This window comes from Oryctolagus cuniculus, chromosome 7 (genome assembly GCF_051225735.1).
Source record: "Oryctolagus cuniculus isolate XC-2025 breed Fujian yellow rabbit chromosome 7, ASM5122573v1, whole genome shotgun sequence".
NCBI classification, from domain to species: Eukaryota; Metazoa; Chordata; class Mammalia; order Lagomorpha; family Leporidae; genus Oryctolagus; species Oryctolagus cuniculus.
The window spans coordinates 42,008,012-42,029,139 of record NC_142873.1 but is presented as its reverse complement, the minus strand read 5'-3'; the positions used below and the strand labels follow the sequence as shown (position 1 = coordinate 42,029,139).

At 41.5% G+C, this 21,128-nt stretch overlaps 1 protein-coding gene and 1 long non-coding RNA gene across 3 annotated transcripts in view; one reads left to right on the top strand and one right to left on the bottom strand.

The window, feature by feature from the left end:
- FCRL5 (Fc receptor like 5) overlaps window positions 1–5,115 on the bottom strand; it is a 50,616-nt gene extending 45,501 nt beyond the window's left edge. For both annotated transcript variants that reach the window (XM_089299775.1, XM_008264266.5), the window contains exons 1-2: window positions 4,936–5,115; window positions 313–333 (exon numbers count right to left, since the gene is read on the bottom strand). In XM_089299775.1, the coding sequence (XP_089155901.1) occupies window positions 313–333; window positions 4,936–4,966 (52 nt within the window). In that variant the 5' untranslated portion in view covers window positions 4,967–5,115. The remainder of the gene's footprint in view (window positions 1–312; window positions 334–4,935) is intronic.
- An 11,734-nt stretch (window positions 5,116–16,849) lies between these two features.
- Window positions 16,850–19,722, top strand: LOC149125481 (uncharacterized). The gene is made up of 3 exons (XR_016210525.1): window positions 16,850–17,623; window positions 18,235–18,326; window positions 19,515–19,722. It is a non-coding gene; the product is annotated as an uncharacterized LOC149125481 (long non-coding RNA).
- Window positions 19,723–21,128: the final 1,406 nt, after the last annotated feature.

Here is a 21,128-nt window from a genome sequence, read left to right as displayed (position 1 = left end):
AGTCCTACACATTTACCATGGAGTTGAAGATGTCTTGCTGGGGTAAGAGGGGTCCATTTGCAGTAAATGCAGGGCCTAGCAAAGGCCACGAGCTGCTTGTGCACACACCACCTTGCCTAGGGCAGATCAGAGGGAAATCATGAGGTTATCCTGGCCCTGGGGTAATGCCAAGAGACACTTTCACATGTCTGCTGGCCTTGGCAAGAAAACAAGAGGCATTAGAGATTCCCAGGCAGCTAAGGCAAATGTTGCCCATGTATTAGGAAACCCTCTTCTCCAGAGATATTGAAGGCAAAAAAAGGGAGAACTCACCAAACTGTCCACGGATAGAAGCTGGAAGAAAAAAAAGACCAGACATGAACAAGGAGCAAGGTAATGGCCACTCTTTCCCCCCATCCATTTACTATTTATTTCATTAAAATTCATTTAAAATAATTTAATAGTTATTTCCTATCCATATATACTTAGGCATTACACTTTGACTTCTAAAATGAATGAAAAATGATATCTGCTTGCAAGAAGTTGACGGGCAGGGCCGGTGTTGTGGTATAGTGTGTTCCTATATCTGAGTGCTGGTCTGAGTTCTAGCTGCTGTGCTTTATATCCAGTTCCCTGCTAATGTGCTTGGGAAAGCAGTAGAAAATGGCCCAGGTCTTAGGGTCCCGCACCCATGTGGGAGACCCAGAAGAAACTCCTGGCTTTAGTTGGGCCCAGCTCTGCTTCTTTGGCCATTTGGGGAGTGACCAGCAGGTGGAAGACCTCTCTCTCTCTCTTTCTCTGCTTCTGCATCTCTGTAATTCTACCTTTCAAATAAATAAATAAATCTTTTAAAAAATGAGTGGTGGAGTGTCCAAAAGGTATGGGGGCAGTGGGGGAAATAATATTAATAAGGAATGCAGGGGCCGGTGCTGTGGTGCAGTGGGTTAAAGCCTGCAGTGCCAGTATCCCATATGGATGCTGGTTCGAGTCCCAGATACTCCACTTCAGATCCAGCTCCCTGCTAATGTGCCTGGGAAAGCACCGGAGGACGGCCCAAGTCCTTGGGCCCCTGCACTCACGTGGAAGACCTGGAGGAGGCTCCTGGCTTCAGATTGGCTCAGCTCCAGCCCTTGCGGCCAGTTGGGGAGTGAATCAGTGGATGGAAGACTGCTCTCTGTCTTTACTTCTCTGTAACTCTGTCTTTTAAACAAATCTTAAAAAAAAAATAATAAGGAATGCAGGGCTCAAGTAAGGAGTGCTGATTTTATTATGAAAGCCGTTGGGAACCTTGGAAAGGTTTCAAGCAAGAGCATGACAAGGTTGAAATCTGGACCTTAGATGGAGTAGTCTGGCAGTGGGCAGACTTCAGTGAGATAAAATGTGAAGGGAGAGACTGGGTTAGAAGGCAGGATAAGAAGAAATGTTGATACATAGTTTTCTTTAGTGTGTTCATCTAAAATTAATTTTTAACTTGTTTACCTTATCTGCTTGTGTATTGTTTTCTCTCTAGAATGCAATCCCTGTAAGAGCAAAGCTTTCTCTTCTGTCCATTGTATATCCCAAAGGACTTAGATCGGTACTTAGCAGGGAGAAAGAGAGAGAGAGAGAGAGAGAGAGAGCGAGCGCTCTCCCAACTGCTACTTCACTCCTGAAATGACTGCAACAGCCAGGGCTGGGCCCGGCCAAAGCCAGAATCCAGGAACTCCATTGAGCTCTCCCATGTGGTTGTCGGGGTCTCAAGTACTTAAGCTGTCACTTGCTGCCTCCCAGGGTGTGCATCAGCAGGAGGCTGAAACTGGAGGTGAAGGTGAGACTTGAATCCAGGCACTCTGATAAGGGACATGAGAATCTCAAGTAGTATTTTAACCACTGTGCCAAATGTCAGTTTCCCATAAGTATATATTAAATATTAATTTCCTGACTAATGAACTAAAGAATTAGGTTAGCAACGGTAAAGAGAGAAGGATACAGGTTTGAGAAATGGGTAGTGAGAGAGAAGAGGTAAAATTGGCAGGATTATACATTGAGGAGATATTCCAGAAGAGGGACAGATTTGGCTGATTCCTTCAATAAAAATGTTTAGAATGCCAACCACAGACCAGGGCAAGGCTATGAAACTCCAGAAATGAGTGAGAAACACATTGTCCCTGTTCATGTATGGCTGATGGAAGAGTTATCTAAACCTAGGTGGTTCTTTATTTCTGAGAACAACGGATTATTTCCCATTACCTAAATATCTTGGTCACCATGACTTTTGTATTATTTTAAAATCAGCTAATATCTTTCTGAGTGTTTTCTAGGTGGTATGCACTATGTACACTGTTTTATGAAATTTTAATAATCTTGTGAGGTAGGTACTATATCATAATTATAAAAATCAGCAAATTATTTAAATAGGTAATAAGTGACAGGATGGGGTTTTGATTCCAGATCCTTTTTGACCCCAAAGTATACAACACTGGCTATTTCCCTATCTTGTGCTTCTATGTTGCTGCCTCACTGGGATGCACTTCCCATCTCTGGAAAAATAGTTCATGCACCTTCCAGTGTGGGGTCTTTTCGTCTTATATCATGCCCTGTTCCACCCCTCCCCCCTAGCTCCCACTCATCCTTTGGGTTTTACAAAGTGTTTGTGTGTGTTATATAAGATACTTCTCAACTTACAATGTGGTTACCTCCTCATAAACTCACTTCAAGTTGAAAGTATTGTTGAAAAGGCATTTAATAAACCTAACTTACAGAACCTTATACTTTAGGCTAGGCTAGCTTGAATGTGCTCAGAAAATTTACATTAGTTTACAACTGGGCAAAATCATCTCGTCAAAGTCTCTCATAAAAAATCGTGTGGTAGTTAATATATACTACAATAAATGTATAAGAATGAAACTGACATCTTTTGATTGTTGTTTTAGCTCATGTCTATACTACTGTGAAAGAGTGGTCTTTCTACTTTTTACTTGTTGGATTTTATGGTTAGTGATGCAGTAAATCCTGTGACTATAAAGTAAATTGAAATCATGTTTTTGCAAAAATTAAAGGAAAACAAAGAAAGGAAGGAGGGGGCTTGAGGGAGGGAGAGAGAAATAGAAGGAGAGAAATATGGTTCTCTTATAATTAAATCTATGAAATCTGTTCTTATATATATATATTTTTAAGATTTATTTTCATTTATTTGAAAGGTAAAATTAGAGAGAGAGAGAGAGAAATATTTTGTCCACTGGTTCACTTCTCAAATATCAAATGGCTGCAACAGCTGGGCCTGGACCAGGCTGCAGCCAGGAGCCAGGGGTTTCTTTCTGGTCTCCCACATGGATGCAGGGCTCCAAGCACTTGGGCCATCATCCACTACATTCCCAGACACTTTAGCAGGGAGCTGGATCAGAAGTGGAGTGGCCAGGTCTCAAACCAGTGCCCTAATGGGATGCCAGCCTCATCAGGTGGTGGCTTAGCCCGCTATGCCACAACTTCAGCCCCCTCTCTTACATTAACAAAAAATGAGACATAAAATAATCAGGGTCTCTTGGGGTGGGGCCCTTCACTAGTGCTTTTTTTTAAAAAATATTTATTTTATTTATTTGAAAAGCAGGGTGAAAGAGAGGGAAAGAAAGAGACAGAACAATCGTGCATCTGCTCCCCATTTAGCTGCAACAGCTGGGACTGGGCCAGGCCAAAGCCAGAGGCTTTGGTAATACATGCATCCAGGTTTCCCACGTGGATGGCAGGGACTCAAGTATTTGGGCCAACATGCATTGCTTTCCCAGGCCGATTAGCAGAGAGCTGAATTGGAAGTAGAGATGCTGGGACTTGAATCGGTGCTCCAATATGGGATGCCAGAGTTGACTATCTTGTATAATATATTGAAGCCAGGATAGAATGCACAAACACAAGAACAAAAACTTTCTGACAACACAGTGTGCTATAGAGTATTTGGTTGTTTCACCCTGGTGACTGAGTGAATGACTGGGAGCCACGGTTCACTACCACTACCCAGCATCATGACAGAGCACCACACAGGAAAAGATCAAACTTAAACATTTGGAAGATAGTTTCTACTGAATAGGTATCACTTCAACACCACTGTAAGTTGAAAAGTGATCTGTCAAGCCATTGTAAGTTGGATGCTGTCTGTAGTTCATGACCTGCCTGCACCATGCTTTAGTACCTTTGCCTGAACAATTACTTAACTGGGATCTTGTTACATAGCTGTTTTGTGTACATTGGCTCTATATCCTGTGCTGTATACCATGAGTTTGCGGAGCACAGAGATCATGCCTCCCGTGTATTACCAACATCGTCAGCAACTGGCACAGAATTGTGCACAGATATTACTAAACAACATTTGCTGAACAAATTAACATTGAATCCTAATATGTAAACCTTGGTAAAAATCAACCAATTTGTGCACACTCAGGCGCAATAGGAATGTCATCTTCCTTGCCTGCCTCTCCCTCGGTATCTGCCCCCTCCTCCTCCCATTCTCTTAATCTCCCTGTCAGGACTGTGGCTTGCATTTGTGCACAGAAGGAGGCATATCTCATGTTAGAAACCCTGCTCTCTTATGCCCAAGGCCAGGATCTGGCTTTGCCATACAAGAAGTAAATTACTCTCCTTTGCAAAGAGGAGAGAAGTCTCTTCGCTGAAAAAGACAACACAAATAAGCAAACTTAACACACTTACTGGACTTCATGAAGTATTTGCTGTAGAAAAATAAATGGAACCTGGATTGTGGTCACTATGGTTTCATTCTCAATTAAGGGTGAGGTTTTTTCCCACTTGTGACCACTTTCTTTAGCCTCAAGAGAGGAAGCTCTGAGCGGTACAGTAAAGCCTGAAAATCCACTCTGTTTGTGTGGGAAAGATTCCCCAGCAGGGGCTGGACCCCAAGAAGGGGCCAGGTACAGGGTGGGGGCGGGCTGCCCTGCCCCACCCAGTGCCCAGGTGGAGCCGTCCACTCACCCAGGACCAGCAGTATCGCCCACAGCAGCATGAAGACCTGGTCAGCCCAGGCCTGAGAGCAGCGGAGGTGCCTTCTTGGGACTCCTTGCAGTCAGTACATGGTTCACAGCAGCCTCGGGGGGCACAGCTGAGCACAGCTCATTTGAAAGTGCATCATGCAATAGTGAATCAGAAAGAAGGAAGTAGGAGTTCCTGTCTTCAGCTGCTAATCATAGTTTCCTGCTCTGTAATCAAAGTGAGAAATAAATGTTAGGGTTTTTAACCCTTGACTCCGCGCTTTTGCTTGTAGGAAATTACCTTTAGGAAACTCTGTACTGATAGATCGATAGCATTTTTATTGTGGCATCGTTCACTATTGTCTACACACTGGAAGCTACATAAGAGACTGTGAATATAAGACTGTTCAAGAGTATGCTGGGGCCGGCGCCACGGCTCAATAGGCTAATCCTCCGCCTAGCGGCGCCGGCACATCGGGTTCTAGTCCAGGTTGGGGTGCCGGATTCTGTCCCGGTTGCCGCTCTTCCCGTCCAGCTCTCTGCTATGGCCCGGGAGTGCAGTGGAGGATGGCCCAAGTGCTTGGGTCCTGCACCCCATGGGAGACCAGGAGAAGCACCTGGCTCCTGCTTTCGGATCAGTGTGGTGCGCTGGGCACGGCGGCCATTGGAGGGTGAACCAATGGCAAAAGGAAGACCTTTCTCTCTGTCTCTCTTTCTCTCACTGTCCACTCTGCCTGTAAAAAAAAAAAAAAAAAAAAAAAAAAAGAAGATTCTGATTCATCTGTGCAACTACAAGCATTGAAGTCACTAAGAATGAGGTAAACCTGCATATTCCAAGAGGTAAGACACCTGGATTCATGTGAACAGCAAAAAGTGAGGTCTCGGTTGGTATTTGTAATATTATTCTATTGTGGTAGATGCAAAAACCAAGAGAATAAACTTGTACATGTATGTTAACTTCTGTACCCTTTTTCCCCCTGGAAAGTACATACACCAGTAATGGTTATATTTGAGGAAACTGTAGGTGTGAAGGAGCTGTCTCAGTTCACTGTCTATTCTGTCTGATTTTAAAATAATCCCATGTGAATGTAATAGATTTACCTTTTATTGAAAAGAGATTTATTTATTTTATTTGAAACACGGAGTTATACACACACACACAAACACACACACAGAGATCTTCCATCTGCTGGTTCACTCTCCAAATGGCTGCAATGGCCGGGACTGCACCAGGCTGAAGCCAGGAGCCAGGAGCTTCTTTCAGGTCTCCTACACAGCAGTAGGCCCAAGTGTTGGGCCATCTTTTGCTGATTTCCCCAGACTCATTAGCAGGGAGCTAGATTAGAAGTACAGCAGTCAGGACTCGAACCAGCATACATTTAAGATGCTGGCTTTGGGGCCAGCGCCGCGGCTCAACAGGCTAATCCTCCGCCTAGCGGCGCCGGCACACCGGGTTCTAGTCCCGGTTGGGGCACCGGATTCTGTCCTGGTTGCCCTTCTTCCAGGCCAGCTCTCTGCTGTGGCCAGGGAGTGCAGTGGAGGATGGCCCAGGTGCTTGGGCCCTGCACCCCATGGGAGACCAGGATAAGCACTTGGCTCCTGCCATCGGATCAGCACGGTGCGCCGGCCGCTGCGTGCTGGCCGTTTGTAGGCAGCAGGTTAACTTGCTGTGCCCCAGTGCCGGCCCAACCTTGATATATATATAATTTTGATTAAGGAATAAAACTTCACATATTTAATATACACATTTTTGGGAGCATGATGATTCTTGCCCCCATCTCCCTCCTACCCATACTCTCAGCTTTCTTCCTCCTCCCTCTTCCTTTCCCTAAATTTACGGTAAATGTTGAGTTTCCATTCTTGCATACTAGTCAACAAAAGTCCCTGAGACATTAGCTGCTGGGAGGTGTGCCAATTTCTTCTTCCAAATAATTTTTCTCATTCTTTCTCTCTGGGCTATATCTTGGCCTGCCTAAGGAGGCATTTAATCTCATATCTATAAATGCATATCACATTAAGTATATTATGTCCCATCTGACCTACTACATGCCAAGACAAGAAAAGCATACAAGGATAAATAACGATTAATCTGTCTCAGTCCAGCAGGAAGGCCTCAAAGGGGATACAGACTCTCTACATGCATTTGGAGCTAAAACAAATATCACTGCTATGAACATTCTTGTCTATGGCTCCTGGTGCCTGTGTGTACATGTTTCTGTTTTGGGGTGGAATTCCTGGCTCATGGGGGTATGCATATACAGTATTTAGTTTAGAAATTGTTACTAAATTGCTTTCTAAAGTGATTGTGCCTGTTTGTATCGAAGCAACCAAGCTCTGAGAGTTCTCATTGCTCTAGAATCCATGCTGGTGTTGGTATTGTGATCTTGTAAATTTTAGGTACTCTTCTAGGATTCTGTGGTTTTCATTTTCATGTCCTGGTGAACTATGAGATTTAGACCTTTACATATCCAATTGGTGATCTAGATGCCTGTCTATGTAAAATTCTGTCTAAATCTTTCCCCATTTTTCTATTGGTGTTTAGTCTTCCTCTCTCTAGTCTGTAGCTCATTTAAACTCTGGTTATAGGTGCTTTGGTGCATATGAACATATTGCAAATGTGTGCTTTTTGTTCACTGATAGTGCCTTTTGATGAATAACCATTCTAACTTTTGTATGGTCCAATACATCAACTTTTCCTTTTATGGTTAATTTTTCATTCCTTCTAGGAAATTTTGTCTACTTGAAGGTAATAAAAATATTCTCCTAGGTTATCATTGAGAAAATTTATTTTTACTATTCATTTTATACCCATAATATAACTGTAATTAAATTTGCTTATACCATGTATAAATGCTTATATTGACTTTTTAAAAAAAGATTTATTTATTTACTTGAAAGATTTACAGAGAGGCAGAGGGAGAGAGAGAGAGAGAGAGAGAAAGTCTTCCACCAGCTGGTTTACCTCCCAAATGGCTGCAAAGGCCAGAGCTGGGCCAATCTGAAGCCATGAGCCAGAAGCCTCTTCAGGGGCCTTTTGGAGAGTGGATCAGCAGATGCAACATCTCCCCCCCTCTCTTTCTACCTCTTCTCCTCTCTCTGTAACTCTGCCTTTCAAATAAGAACTCTTAAAAAATTTAAGACGATTTTTTCAGTCTTACTGAAAATTATCTTAATATTCTTAATTAAAGATAAATCTGCTTTTGTCATAAAATACATAACTACTATCATATGAAGGAATGCTGCTTCTATTCTTAATCTTTGTGTGATCTTGGGCCATTTAAGTAGATCTGCAATTATCCATTCTTTGAAAATTAGAGGCCTGCGCCGCGGCTCAATAGGCTAATCCTCCGCCTAGTGGCGCCGGCACACGGGGTTCTAGTCCCAGTCGGGGTGCTGGATTCTGTCCTGGTTGCCCCTCTTCCAGGCCAGCTCTCTGCTGTGGCCCAGGAGTGCAGTGGAGGATGGCCCAAGTGCTTGGGTCCTGCACCCCATGGGAGACCAGGAGAAGCACCTGGCTCCTGGCTTCGGATCAGCGCGGTGCGCCGGCCGCAGCGGCCATTGGAGGGTGAACCAATGGCAAAGGAAGACCTTTCTCTCTGTCTCTCTCTCTCACTGTCCACTCTGCCTGTAAAAAAAAAAAAATTAGAAAGATTTGACTGAAGAACTACCTTGTACTAATAGTTTTTTAAATTGAATATTTTCTCTACAACTGTCTCAATTTCTACTATCACAATTTATCTGCTTATATTTTAGATAAGAATCTCAAGAAAATTCTGTTTCATTTGTTTGTTTATATCAAAAGAATCAGCTCTTGAATTTAATTATCAGGTATTTTCCTTAACTTATACAATTTCTCTTTTCTTAAGTATTTTTGTTTTTCTAAACTCTTAAATTAAAAGTTTATCTATTTTCATTTTCCTTATTTTATTTAAATATTCAAGGCTAAGAACTTTCAAGTGCTTTAGGAATGTTCTTATGTTCAGATACAAAGCCTTTTCATGATAATATGCTGCAGTGAGTTGACAACTTCAGTTTTGATTTATTCTAACAGGAAACTAAAAAAAAATTAAAAAATACAGATAGTGGATTTTTTTCTTTTTTTTTCTATTAGGAATGACGTTTTATTATTCACTGCATTTTAATACATGAAGGTGATGTGTATACTTTCTGGAACTTACTACTTTCTGGAATTTTTTTAAATTTCTTTGTTACCTAATAAGGTCTTTTTTGGGTTTTTCATGAGCCTTTCAAAAGCAAAGAAGCTACATTCTTTATCATTAAGATAGAGAGTTTAACGCATTTATTGTAACCAGCTTATCAAATGTGCTATATAGGTCTTCTATATTCTCATATAAAACAATTATTGTTGATTTATAAATTGCAGTACTATGATCTGAGATACGGATATATATTAATCAACATTTTTTCAGAGTTTACTCTAAAATTTTATAGTGCATAATTTTTTGGCCTGGTCTAATACTTTTTTTTCCTTAAGCTGAATTAGAATCATTTGACATTAATATCATGATTTGTGTTCTTTTTGTTTGCCTCCTACATTTCTGTCATCTTTTTTTATTATCCTTTTGGTTGCTTTGTTTTGAAAATATTTCTTACATATAATAATATATGGTTGGGCTTTGTTTTTAGATCACAAATATCTTTCTTTTACAGAATTATTTTTCATATTTACATGCCAACTTAAATATTTTAAAAATAAAAAAAGAGAAAAATATCCATAAAAATCAATTATTGTTGGTCTTTTTTTTTCTTTTTTCTTTTTTTTTTTTGGATCTACAGTAATTTTATTGTAACAGAGAAACCAGGCTGCAGTACGTCTACATGATAAGAGCAGATGGTGGTTATCTTTCTGAAGCGTGAGGCCCATGTCCATCTGGCAGCACACAAAGGCCAGAGCACCTCTTTCCTGGCACTACCGGGCATTGCCTGACTCGTGATGTGAGAAGAGTGCCGGCGCAGCCACAACGAATGAAGGCAGGAGGTCCAGTTCGCAGAAGCAGCGTCCCGAGGCGAGGCGATTTAACAATCATTGACGAGGATGCAGAAATCAAGTGCAGTTACCCAACTCTCCATTATTCTTTGCGGAGAAAAGTGAGGCTAGGCATGAGCAGAAAATGTTTATTCTTAAATAAACCCCTATAGAAGGGATTGATGGTCAGTCAGCAGAATGGGATGAAAATCTAGACTAGTTATAGGTCTTTGTGCTTAAAGAAAAGAATAGCAGTGATAAGGGAAAAGAGTATCTTTTCTTAAAAACACAAGAAACACATTTTATTTTTCTTGCTGCAGTGGCAACAGACTCACTGGTTTTCACAAAACACCATTTTTGCAGTATGGCCTGTTGATGGTTGGCTCCGTCACGGGAGGACAATCATGAGGCCACCTGACTGTTAACGACAAAGCTAGGCCTCCTCTCAGAGCCTCTAACATGTGCCATTCTGATGCTGGATCCACAGAGGAGCCCCTAACACTGTCAGATGCTGCAGTTAAAGCTTCTGAAACCTTGCAATGGCATGACTGACAGGTCTTTTTGGTGTGATGACTTTCCTGCGCATGTAAACTCTTTTGGAAATGCTGGAGGTAAAAGGATGGAGGGAAAAGTTTGGTTTAGAGCCACAAAGTTCCAGACAGCAGCCACGGATGCCTCTGCCCTATTTCACTACATGTTCTTTTCTGAGAAACACAATTAATCGCTGAGTGCTATGCTCTGTGGTTGAAACAATCCATGTACCACCATCCACCCTCCCTTCGTGTGAATCTCACAACAGCAGAGGCTGAAGACAGAAAGGTTGTCTCTGTTTCCTGGCACCAGAGAAATTACTTGGTGACCTGGTGAATGGCATGGGCAAGGTAGCCCACATTGCCAGAAGTGACGCCAGCCACAGAGATGCGACCGTCCTTTGTCATGTAGATGGAGAACTCCTTGGTCAGCCGCTCCACCTGTTCAGGCTTTAGTCCTGTGAAACAAAACATGCCAATCTGGTCGGTGATGTGCTGCCAGCTGTGGGTGGAGCCTTCCTTCTTGAGGTTGGAGACCAGCTGGGTCCGCATGCCAATGATGCGGTCTGCCATGCCTTTCACTTCCTGCAACCATTGCTTTCGCAAATCCGGGGAAGTCAGAATCGTGGAGGCAATCCGGGCCCCATGGATAGGAGGGTTGGAATACATCGGACGGCATCTCATTTCATGTTATCAACCTATCCCTTTTAAATGATTTACTTTCTTTTAGTTCTTTTTTTGTTTTTCTAAAGTGTAGGTTGCATTGATTGTATTTGAAAGGATGATAGCTTGCAGTTAATTATTTTATTGGTTAATTCTATAATGCTAGTATCTTTATAGCTGTTTTTGTTGATTTGATAATATATATTTATTTCCTGCTAAACAAAGAAAAATGCCAGATTACTTTCCCCCATATTCTGCATATCTTGATTTTTATTACTAATAATGTAATTTCTATTATTTTCAGTGTTTATAACTTTTAAAGTATGTTCCATAATCATAATTTTTATACCTGCTTGGTTTTAGTGCTATATTTAAATGAACTTAGTATTTATCACAAGTTTTAACTCAAGTTTTATCTGAAGGCATTGAAGTCACTGCATTCTTGCATGTTAGCGAGTATCTGCCTCTGTCTTATTCTTGAAATATCTGGATTTAAAATTCTTGAGTTAAACTTTCTTCCGTGAAGGCCTTTTCACAGTGGTGCATTGTCTTCTGGTTTTGAAAGCAGACATGTGATTGCAGACAAATTTTTTACATTTCCCGTAAAATGTAAAAGTCTATAAAAGAACTTTCTCCTTTCTGAATCTGTCTTGTTGTCAACTCTGCATCTGTTTCTGGATACTGTCTTCTATTATGTCTTTAAATACTTACTGTTTTATGTTTGTTCTGTTGACCTCTCCAAATTACCTCTAATGGTATACTGGATATCTTTTTTCTGTCGCTCATATCAATTACTTTTCTTGGAGCAATCATAATTCTTTATTGTTTCCTATTTTATTTTGCTTAGTTTTCTTAGAGCTGTTTTTCATTACTGACTCTTTTCAGTAGTTTTTATTATTTTTCTTTTTTTAATGTCAAAGATTTTCTCTTCTACCTTTTGTGCTTTATTAGCTTACTTTCAATATTGTTCGGTATCTTCCATTTTTCGACTCCAACGTAACTATTATACAAAATAGACAACAAATCTCTTTGATGTCTTGGAGTGGTGTTTTTTCCCTTTGCCTTGGTAGGGTGGCTCTTCTGGTTATCCTTTCTGCCTGACTTAAGTTGTTTTATTCTTGTGTGTGTGCCTGAATCTTATGCTGCTGACATTGTGACTCTAGCTTGTCTCTCACTAAGGGTCTTCCTTCCTAGCTCTCCATGAATTGAAGACAGTGTGTGGGATTAAGGATGTGTGCTGTGACAGCAGACAGATTCAACTTAGGTATCTTGCTTCTCACCATTTTCTCTCCCTGCCACAGTTTCTTTCTTGAGAATCAGAGGCTGGTCTACCTGGCTTGATGTGACACCCTGTATTTCATAGATTTTTCTGGTGTTGATTTAACATGCTTTTTCTTCAGCTAATAGAGTTCACAGCTATAGCATCAACACTGCCTACCTTCTCTCCCTTTGCCTAGAAAGGGCCTCATTCAGCATGGCTGTGCCTGCCTTTTGAGAAGCTCAGTGGGATTCAAAGAAGTTCCTACAGCCTCCGTATTCCCCAAGCCACTAAGAGTTTACTGGTTTGGAGCGTCAGGGCGTGTCCCTTCCTTTTGGAGAACTTGGGAGCTTTTCCTGCAGGGCTGTGTAGTGTTCTGCGTTCACTGTTAGCTTCCTTCTCTAGCTTTGTTTGAATTTCGCTGTGGTTGGAAGCTGTCTTCAGAGTTTGTAAATTGAGGATGTGGGTTTTTAAAAGTTTCACCAAAGATGGAGTTTCATTTTTCATTTCTTTTTTGTTGAGTGTGGATGGTTTCAGAAAGTAAAATGCATTTGATATGTTTTTATTCTGAATTTTTAATTTTTATTTGTTGGCAAATTAGAGTTACAGAGACAGAGAGAGAGAGAGAGAGAGAGAGTTCTTCCAAACATTGGTTCACTCCCCAGATGACTGCAATGTCTAGGGCTGGGCCAGGCTGAAGTCAAGAGCCAGGAGATTTTTCTGGGTCTCCCATGTAGGTGTTAGGGGCCCCAGTACCTGGGCCATCTTCTAATGATTTCCTAGGCCATTAGCAGGGAGCTGGATCAGGAGTGGGGCAGCCATGGCCGGAACTGGTGCCCCTATGGGATGTAAGCATATCAGGCAGTGGCTTAATCCACTGTGCCGCAGCACCAGACCCTTTATTCTGAATTTAAAGAGATCCCTTTCTCAATAATAGCTGTTGTTTTTTGGGCAGTACTGTAAAAGAGCATTGCATTGCCTTATTTCATCTTTGCATCAACACTAAAGCAATTCAACAGGGAAACAATACAGGAAATGTACTGTCAGACAAGTCTTGTTCTCTTCATTTTATAAATAAGGAGAACAAAGGCTCAAAGATAGGCCATGCCTTAATGTGAAGCACCTTGGAAATCTAAAGATTCACAGATGGTAAGTGGTAGGGCCAAGATTGGCACCCAGATATTTCTAAGCAAGAGTGTAACAAATTCAATAAAGAGGTGCAGCAGTCTCTGGCACCTGGACAGGAGTCCAGATGCACCGCAGTTCTACCACCAGCTGGGGAAGCAGCAGCTTCTACGGTGAAGTGAATACTTCTCAAGAGGTGACAGAAAATGGAAACTTGGTGTTCTGAGGTTTATAAGTGAACAGTGCAGACAGATCGAAGACAAAGGTTTTTGGAAGGCATATATAAAGCAGGAAGTGGGGAAGTAATCGCATTAATCTCCTGGTTCTTAGTTGAGCCTGGAAGTTTTCAGGGCTCTGTCAATCAATTTGGAGAAGGGGTGGAACCTCTAGGAGCTCTTTGAGTGGTGGGGAGTTTGATATGCTGATGAGGATGCTCTGGCCGTAACAACCATGAGAAAATGTCATATTCTTGTCACAGAGAAGAGAAAAAGCATGCATATGGCTGAGAGGGCCTCTTGGCAGTAAAACAATTCTAGAAAAAGGGTTCAATTTCTTAATCCCACTTCACTGGGTTCCTGTGAAAATCAAAGGGATTAATGGTTGTTTGGTATCTTTAAAACTCGGTTCTGCTGATGCCCAGATCTGCTGCTCTTTCCAAATCCCTTACACTGCCTACACTCCAGCCTTTCCACCAAGTTGCCTTATTTATAGTAATGATGCTTATTAAAAGTCACTGGGTGACTGCATATAATGGCTCTACCAGGGTAAAATTTTACTGCTAAAATTTCCTTGTTTTATCACCATGAGCTAATTTTAGAACATTTCCTCTACCCAAAAAAGAAACTAATACTCATTTGCAGTCATTCTCGATTCTCACCCACAGATCCAGTCATTAAGTTACGAATATACTTTCTTTCACTATAGATTCTCTTATTTTGAGCAGAGAAATGAAATCATGTGATATGTGGTCTTTGTGTTTAGCTTCCTTCACTTAGTATCAAGTTTCTAAGACTTACGCGTGTTGTAGCATGCATCAGTACTTTATGAATGCATGTTTTGTAGTTTGAATGATATAATGTGATTTATTAAGAGGTACTGGAACATTGCACCACTTTCTTTAGACTGCTGCCCACACCAACCTGAGTCTGATGAGCAAGGGCACCAGTTGGAGAAAATGAAGAAAGAAAAAGCCTGAGAGCCCTATAAACAGCTGCTCAGTCCTTCTGCGGAAGCCACTTCCTTAGGGTCATTTTACATTCTTGCTAATATCATCCTGACCACATTAGAAGGGATATGGGGTTGGATTAAGCTGGCCCTTGCTTTGTCCTGCTGGTCATACTCGTTTTGTGTGCTGTGGCTTTCTGGTTGGAGTGGGCTCCAGGACCAAAACCTTTCCCGCCTTTCTACTCCCTGCTGGTTCTCCAACTTGTGTCCATTTCTGCTGCCTTGATCAGCCTCTGGATAACCCCTCTTGGCCTGTTCATATTGATTTTTCTTCCCAATTTAGTGATCTGTTTATATTTAGAAAAATTTAACTGAAACAGGGACCTATCACACACAGAGGGAAAGAACGGTTCTATGTGCCGGTTCATTCCCCAAATGGCTGCAATAATCAGATCTGGGCCAGGCCAAAGCCAGGAGTCAGGAACTCCTTCTGGGTGGTACTTGGACTGTCTTCTGCTGCCTTCCCAGGTGCATTAGCAGGAAGCTGGATTGGAAGAGGAGCAGCCAACGCTGTAACCAGCACTCTGTTACGGGGCGCCAGCATTGTGAGCAGTGGCTTAACCTGCTGAGCCACTACCAGTCCCCCAAGATGGTTTTACGCTATCCTGCTGTCATGTTGACAGTCTTAATAATTCTGTCTCTGAAACTGTATTTTGTAAGTGGAGCTTGCTGAGGCAATAGAGTTTGCTCGGGAGCTGAGGCAGTACCTGCAATATGCGTGTCTGCCTTCCCTGCTGCCTGTTTTCCAGTAACATTCACAACACCCCAGGATCACAGAATTCCAAGTGAACTTACGATGTGTGAGAGTTCACTGAAGCTCAAACCAAATCTAAAGTAAGTGTACAACTATGGCTGGCAGCCCCGAGAAGCCACACTTTCCACTTGAACCAGAATTGGTTTCTCGTGTGGAAAGAAGGCAATGTGTTCTAAGAAGTGTGACCACCTAATGAAACCTTTCATCTCCTTTCTGACATGACTTCCTTGTTTTAGGTAATCGCTTATGCTGAATGTAACACAGAAGGAAAGGGAAAGACAGAGCAACCTGGTGTTGCTCCTCCTTTCAGTCCTTCCTTACTCTTCAGCAAGCCAAAATTAGAAGGTGTTGGTAGAAAGTGTACGTGCAAATTTGCGATTAATAAAGACACCTGAGTTCATTTTTATTTTGCAACATTTCCACTGCTCGGATAAGAACAAAAAACATATTTATGGATTAGTGATGACATAGGAATTTACCTAATTTTTGTGATTCTACATTAATTACATATTCTTGGATTTGCAAAGTTAGCTTGTAAAATATGAAGATGAATAGTAAGTTTTATTTTTTCTTAGAATGACATTAGATAGCAAGAAAAAAATGATCAAGACAAGTTAAGGGAGAGATCATAACATAGAAAAAAGGAAAAACTTTATATTTACTTTTAATATATTTTTACTTTTAATATATATTTATTTATATATAGATATTTACTTTTAATATATTTACCTTTTTTTTTTTTTTACAGGCAGAGTGGACAGTGAGAGAGAGAGACAGAGAGAAAGGTCTTCCTTTTGCCATTGGTTCACCCTCCAATGGCCGCCGCTGATCCGATGGCAGGAGCCAGGTACTTATCCTGGTCTCCCCTGGGGTGCAGGACCCAAGCACTTGGGCCATCCTCCACTGCACTCCCCGGCCACAGCAGAGAGCTGGCCTGGAAGAGGGGCAACCGGGACAGAATCCAGCATCCCAACCAGGACTAGAACCCGGTGTGCCAGCGCCACAAGGCAGAGGATTAGCCTAGTGAGCTGCGGTCCGGCCTACTTTTAATGGTAAATTTTCCCTTGCTTTTTGAACAAGAGGTCTTGCATTTTCATTTTGCACCAGGCCCTGCAAATTATGTAGCCAGTTTTATATCCCATTTTGCCCTATTTTCTGCAATCCCTGGGCAACATGGGGGGAACTTTGGCTTCATGAATGGATGTATTCTCAGGAAAAGGGAGCCTGGTACAGATGCACTGGCTTCCTTGTCTAATTAGATTCTTAATTTTAACCCATAAAATAATAGAAGCCATCTATCCTGTTTGAAAATTTCTCCTTGGCCCTTTAGGTTATGTAAATATTTGAGGTCTTATTTTTCCATGCCCCTGGAAAGTCCAACAACTCAACACACTTTTGCATAAACATTAATGATATATTTGTCTTGGGGTTCCTCTTTCTGTAACACTTGAATTGACGTTTGGGTGGGGGATATTTCTACATCTTGTTTCAGGTTCATGCTCCGCTTTTAGATTTTATTAAATACGGCCATGAGATTCTGGGATGGAGCTGAGGATTGATGGTGTGCACAGGGAAATCATGAAACAGACAAGTTGGCTGGATGAGAGAGTGTATCAGTAAACTTTCTAACTTGGCTCAAGAGTAAAGGCAAGGAATTGACCAGTGATGGTCCAGGAGGAGAGAAAGCTGATGTAAACCCTAGATGCTGTTTGGGAGGAGCTTTGGACAATTCAATCCTGGTGCATGGAGTACAATGTTAAGGGGAACTGAATGAGGCTGGAGTGTGGCCGAGGAGCTTTTGGATCTTGATTCACTCTGTCTCCATTTACAGCACCATCATTCCCCTGGTGCTCACACCGAATTCCTGGACGTCATCCTAGACTTCCTGCTTCTGTCAGTCAACTGTTTTCACTGAGTTTCCTACAAAAGCAGTGTCCCTCCCCTTGGACACATCTGTGGTTCTGGTGGTCTTCATCTAAGCTAGATGACACTGGCCATTCATAACCACGTTCCCGCCCCCAGACAGTCTCTCTCACCGTAGAGTCACCCCTTGCACAATCACAGAGGAGCTCTCCGAAGGCGAAAGCTCCTGAGGACGGCACCAGGTTCTCTAAGAAATTAACTTCTCTGCACTGTCTTCCTGACTTTCCAGTAAGGAAACTTTTATTCTGCAAACATATGATTACTGCTTATAATTTCCTGACTGCATTTGTGTCTCTGTAAACTTCCTATTTCAGTGTGAAGCCCAGCCCCTCTATCTAGTCTTCCTGTTTCATCTCCTTTCCCTCTTCTTTCTCTTCTTCCTTCTCCCTTTTCTCCTCTTCCTGGGGACTAACATTTGTTAAATGCTTACTGTGCTCCAGGCACTGTGCTTAAAATGTCATGCATTCCACTTCATTATATTCTACTTTTATTCCCATTTTTCAGAGATGAAAATATAGGTTAGAAAGGTTAAAGTAATTTAGCCAAGGTCACATAAATGCAAGGGTACCTCAAAAAGCTCATGAAAAATGGAATTAAAGTATACTTATTTTGTGCAAAAAATCTTGAAATACATGCAAAGTTTTTTTCATAATGTGCATTTTCATGAATGTTTTTGAAGACCATTCATATGCATTTATATTCATTTGTGCTAAAAAAGCTTATTTTTCATTCTATGTTTTATGGACTTTTTGAAGTGCTTTCTTACCAATTGTCATCTGGATTTTATCTCAGATTTTCTGATGTCACTTGTGAATCAATGAATGCATGCTACTTTTCAGGAATGGCCCCTGAAGTATTCTGTGTTACCTTCCGCACTCTCCCTCTCTGTGCAAATAATTTGGAATCCCTGAAAATGGTGTCACTGTGAGATGTAAGTGTTAGTAAAATGGTGCTGTCTTTTCTGGGGTGCCATCTTAAGCCCCGGGACCTGTCACCATCTTGTAGAACAAAGCTTTGATCCTGAGACCAGCCTGGCTTACTAGACCAAATAGCCCAAACACAAGCGTCAGCTCCACCCCAACCCTAAGGAGATTCGCTGCTCTCACTTCCTTATCTCTGCAAAGCTGGTAAGACCTGTTCTAGTATGGCTGCTGTGCTCCTGCACGGGGAGGCAGCCTGTCCGGTTTCCCCCAACCGACAGTAAACTTTTGCTTTAACTCTGGTGTTTGGTGTGTTCTGTGGTGACCTTTCAACAGGTTTCTGATAGCAATGGTTATCTCTGCTTTGATGTCACTGATTTATAGCTAAAAGGAGTAGAATTCCATATAAATACAACTTTGACCTTAATTCAGATGGAGGTATGATATACTATCAGTATCTTCAGTCATCTAGGTGTAATTGTTAAATGTAAATTGGGTAAAGGCAAGTGATAAGTATGTCTAAATTAACTTAACACCTTACATTCTATATATTTAATTTACTATTATTTGGTCTTCTATATACTTAACTTATTCTTAGCACTTTATATTCTATAGAAGAACTATTTGGGTTTACTAACATGTTTTCATGATTGTCCATATGAAAAATAGTACAACATGGCTTAAAGGTAACTAAGGCTGAAATTTGATTTATTATCTTATTTGGAAAAAGTTGTCTTAATTTGGAGATTTTTAAAGCAATGAGGATTTTGCAATTCATGTATGTTAGTAAATATTTTGAAATTACCTTAAAAATCTGTTTAAAACCTGCAGCGTCTCCTTTTAATAGCTTTTGTTCATGGTGACTTTGTCAGTTTTCTAAACAGTTCCAGTAAGCTCTCTTCTCTTCCCTACTTCTGACTCTGTTAAAATTGTTCCAAGTTATGGGATATGATTCCATGCACTAGCTACCATAGAGACACAGATTTTGTGTTCTGTTAAAATATCTATTGTGTTCTATTAATGTCTCTGTTAAGTTCTGATTGTTTAAAACAGCTGAGTTTTTATTAAGAGATATGGTTTGGGGGCCAGTGCTGTGGCGTAGCAGGTAAAGCTGCTGCCTACAGTGCCGGCATCCCATATGGAGGCCAGTTTGGGTCCTGGCTGCTTTATTTTTGATTCAGCTCTCTGCTATGGCCTAGGAAAGCAGTAGAAGATGGCCCAAGTCCTTGGGCCCCTGCACCCACGTGGAAGGCCTGGAAGAAGCTCCTGGTTCCTGGCTTTGGATTGGCCCAGGCCCAGCTCCAGCCATTGCAGCCATTTGGGGAGTGAACCAGCAGATGGAAGACCTCTCTCTCTCTCTCTCTGCCTCTGCCTCTCTGTAATTCTGCCTTTCAAATAAATAAATAAAACCTTTAAAAATATGATTTGTTTAAAGGTATGCTTACCCTAAATCATTTGAGTAAGCACTTTGTATCAGTGATCAAATCTGGTTTATATTATGTCATGATGTTAAGGGATCCTGTTTCTACCAGATATTTTAAGCCTTCTTGGCATCCTCAATAGGCATTCAAAAAAAAAAAAATCAAAGTTCCAAATTCTTTGGACTTTGATATTTCCAGCAGGGCCCCTGGAAATGTCAATATATATTTCTATCATCTTGTAGAAACACCAACTAATCAGGCTATTTGGATGATGTTACAGGTACTGTCAAGATGTGAGGTGGTGCTAATTTTTAAGTTATGATAATGTAAAATGCTACTGACACAAATGACCAAAAGGGTAAAAGGTCTAATGCTCTTGTGTTATCAGACATGATGATTATCTTAATAAGAAAGGCCCAGAGGCCTAAAATGCATGAATGTTTTGTAAAATCCTACAGGTGCTTTTGAAAATACTGTGTGGAGTAAGCAAGTGCCTCTTGTTGGTTAATGAATTTATAGTTTTAACCATGACTATTTAAAGTCTTTTGTCATCCACAGTTTGTGTTATCCTCCAAACACTAAAAATCAGATTTGCTGCTCACAAAAACTAAAACATTGTTGGTTCTGTGTTTAAATGTGCCCCCTATAGGTTCTGAAGGACTTTTTCTGGTGACTTATATTGTATTCAGTACTTCGGGATGGCTCTGCAAACAGACAAAGCCAATAATGGACTACAGGTTCCAACTGAGAGAAAATGGGAAACTCACTCCATACTGCAGGACTCTCCAGGATGTACAGTTTGATCTTTAGACCTTATAACATGGATGGATAACATTTTTCTGTAATAATAGCATAGCCAAAATAAGAGCTTAAATTGTGATTTCACGGCTAGATTGACTTCACCATGGGCACACTACACAGGCAAAACCTCTTTCCGACCAAGTGAAGGGAAAGAACGTTTTAAAGTGAAGACATAGCTTTCCTCATTGGCATTGTCTACCTCACAGAGAAACCACTATCGGACATGCCTGTGACTATGAATTTCTAGTTTAGGCCACCAAAGATTAGGGATGGAGCACCCCCTTGGCTTGCATCTCTTAGAGGTCTCAAAACCTCTGGTCTGGTTTTTTTTTTTTTTTTGACAGGCAGAGTGGATAGTGAGAGAGAGAGAGAGAGAGAGAGAGAAAGGTCTTCCTTTTTGCCGTTGGTTCACCCTCCAATGGCCACCACGGCTGGCGCGCTGTGGCCGGCGCATCGCGCTGATCCGAAGGCAGGAGCCAGGTGCTTCTCCTGGTCTCCCATGGGGTGCAGGGCCCAAGCACTTGGGCCATCCTCCACTGCACTCCCGGGCCACAGCAGAGAGCTGGCCTGGAAGAGGGGCAACTGGGACAG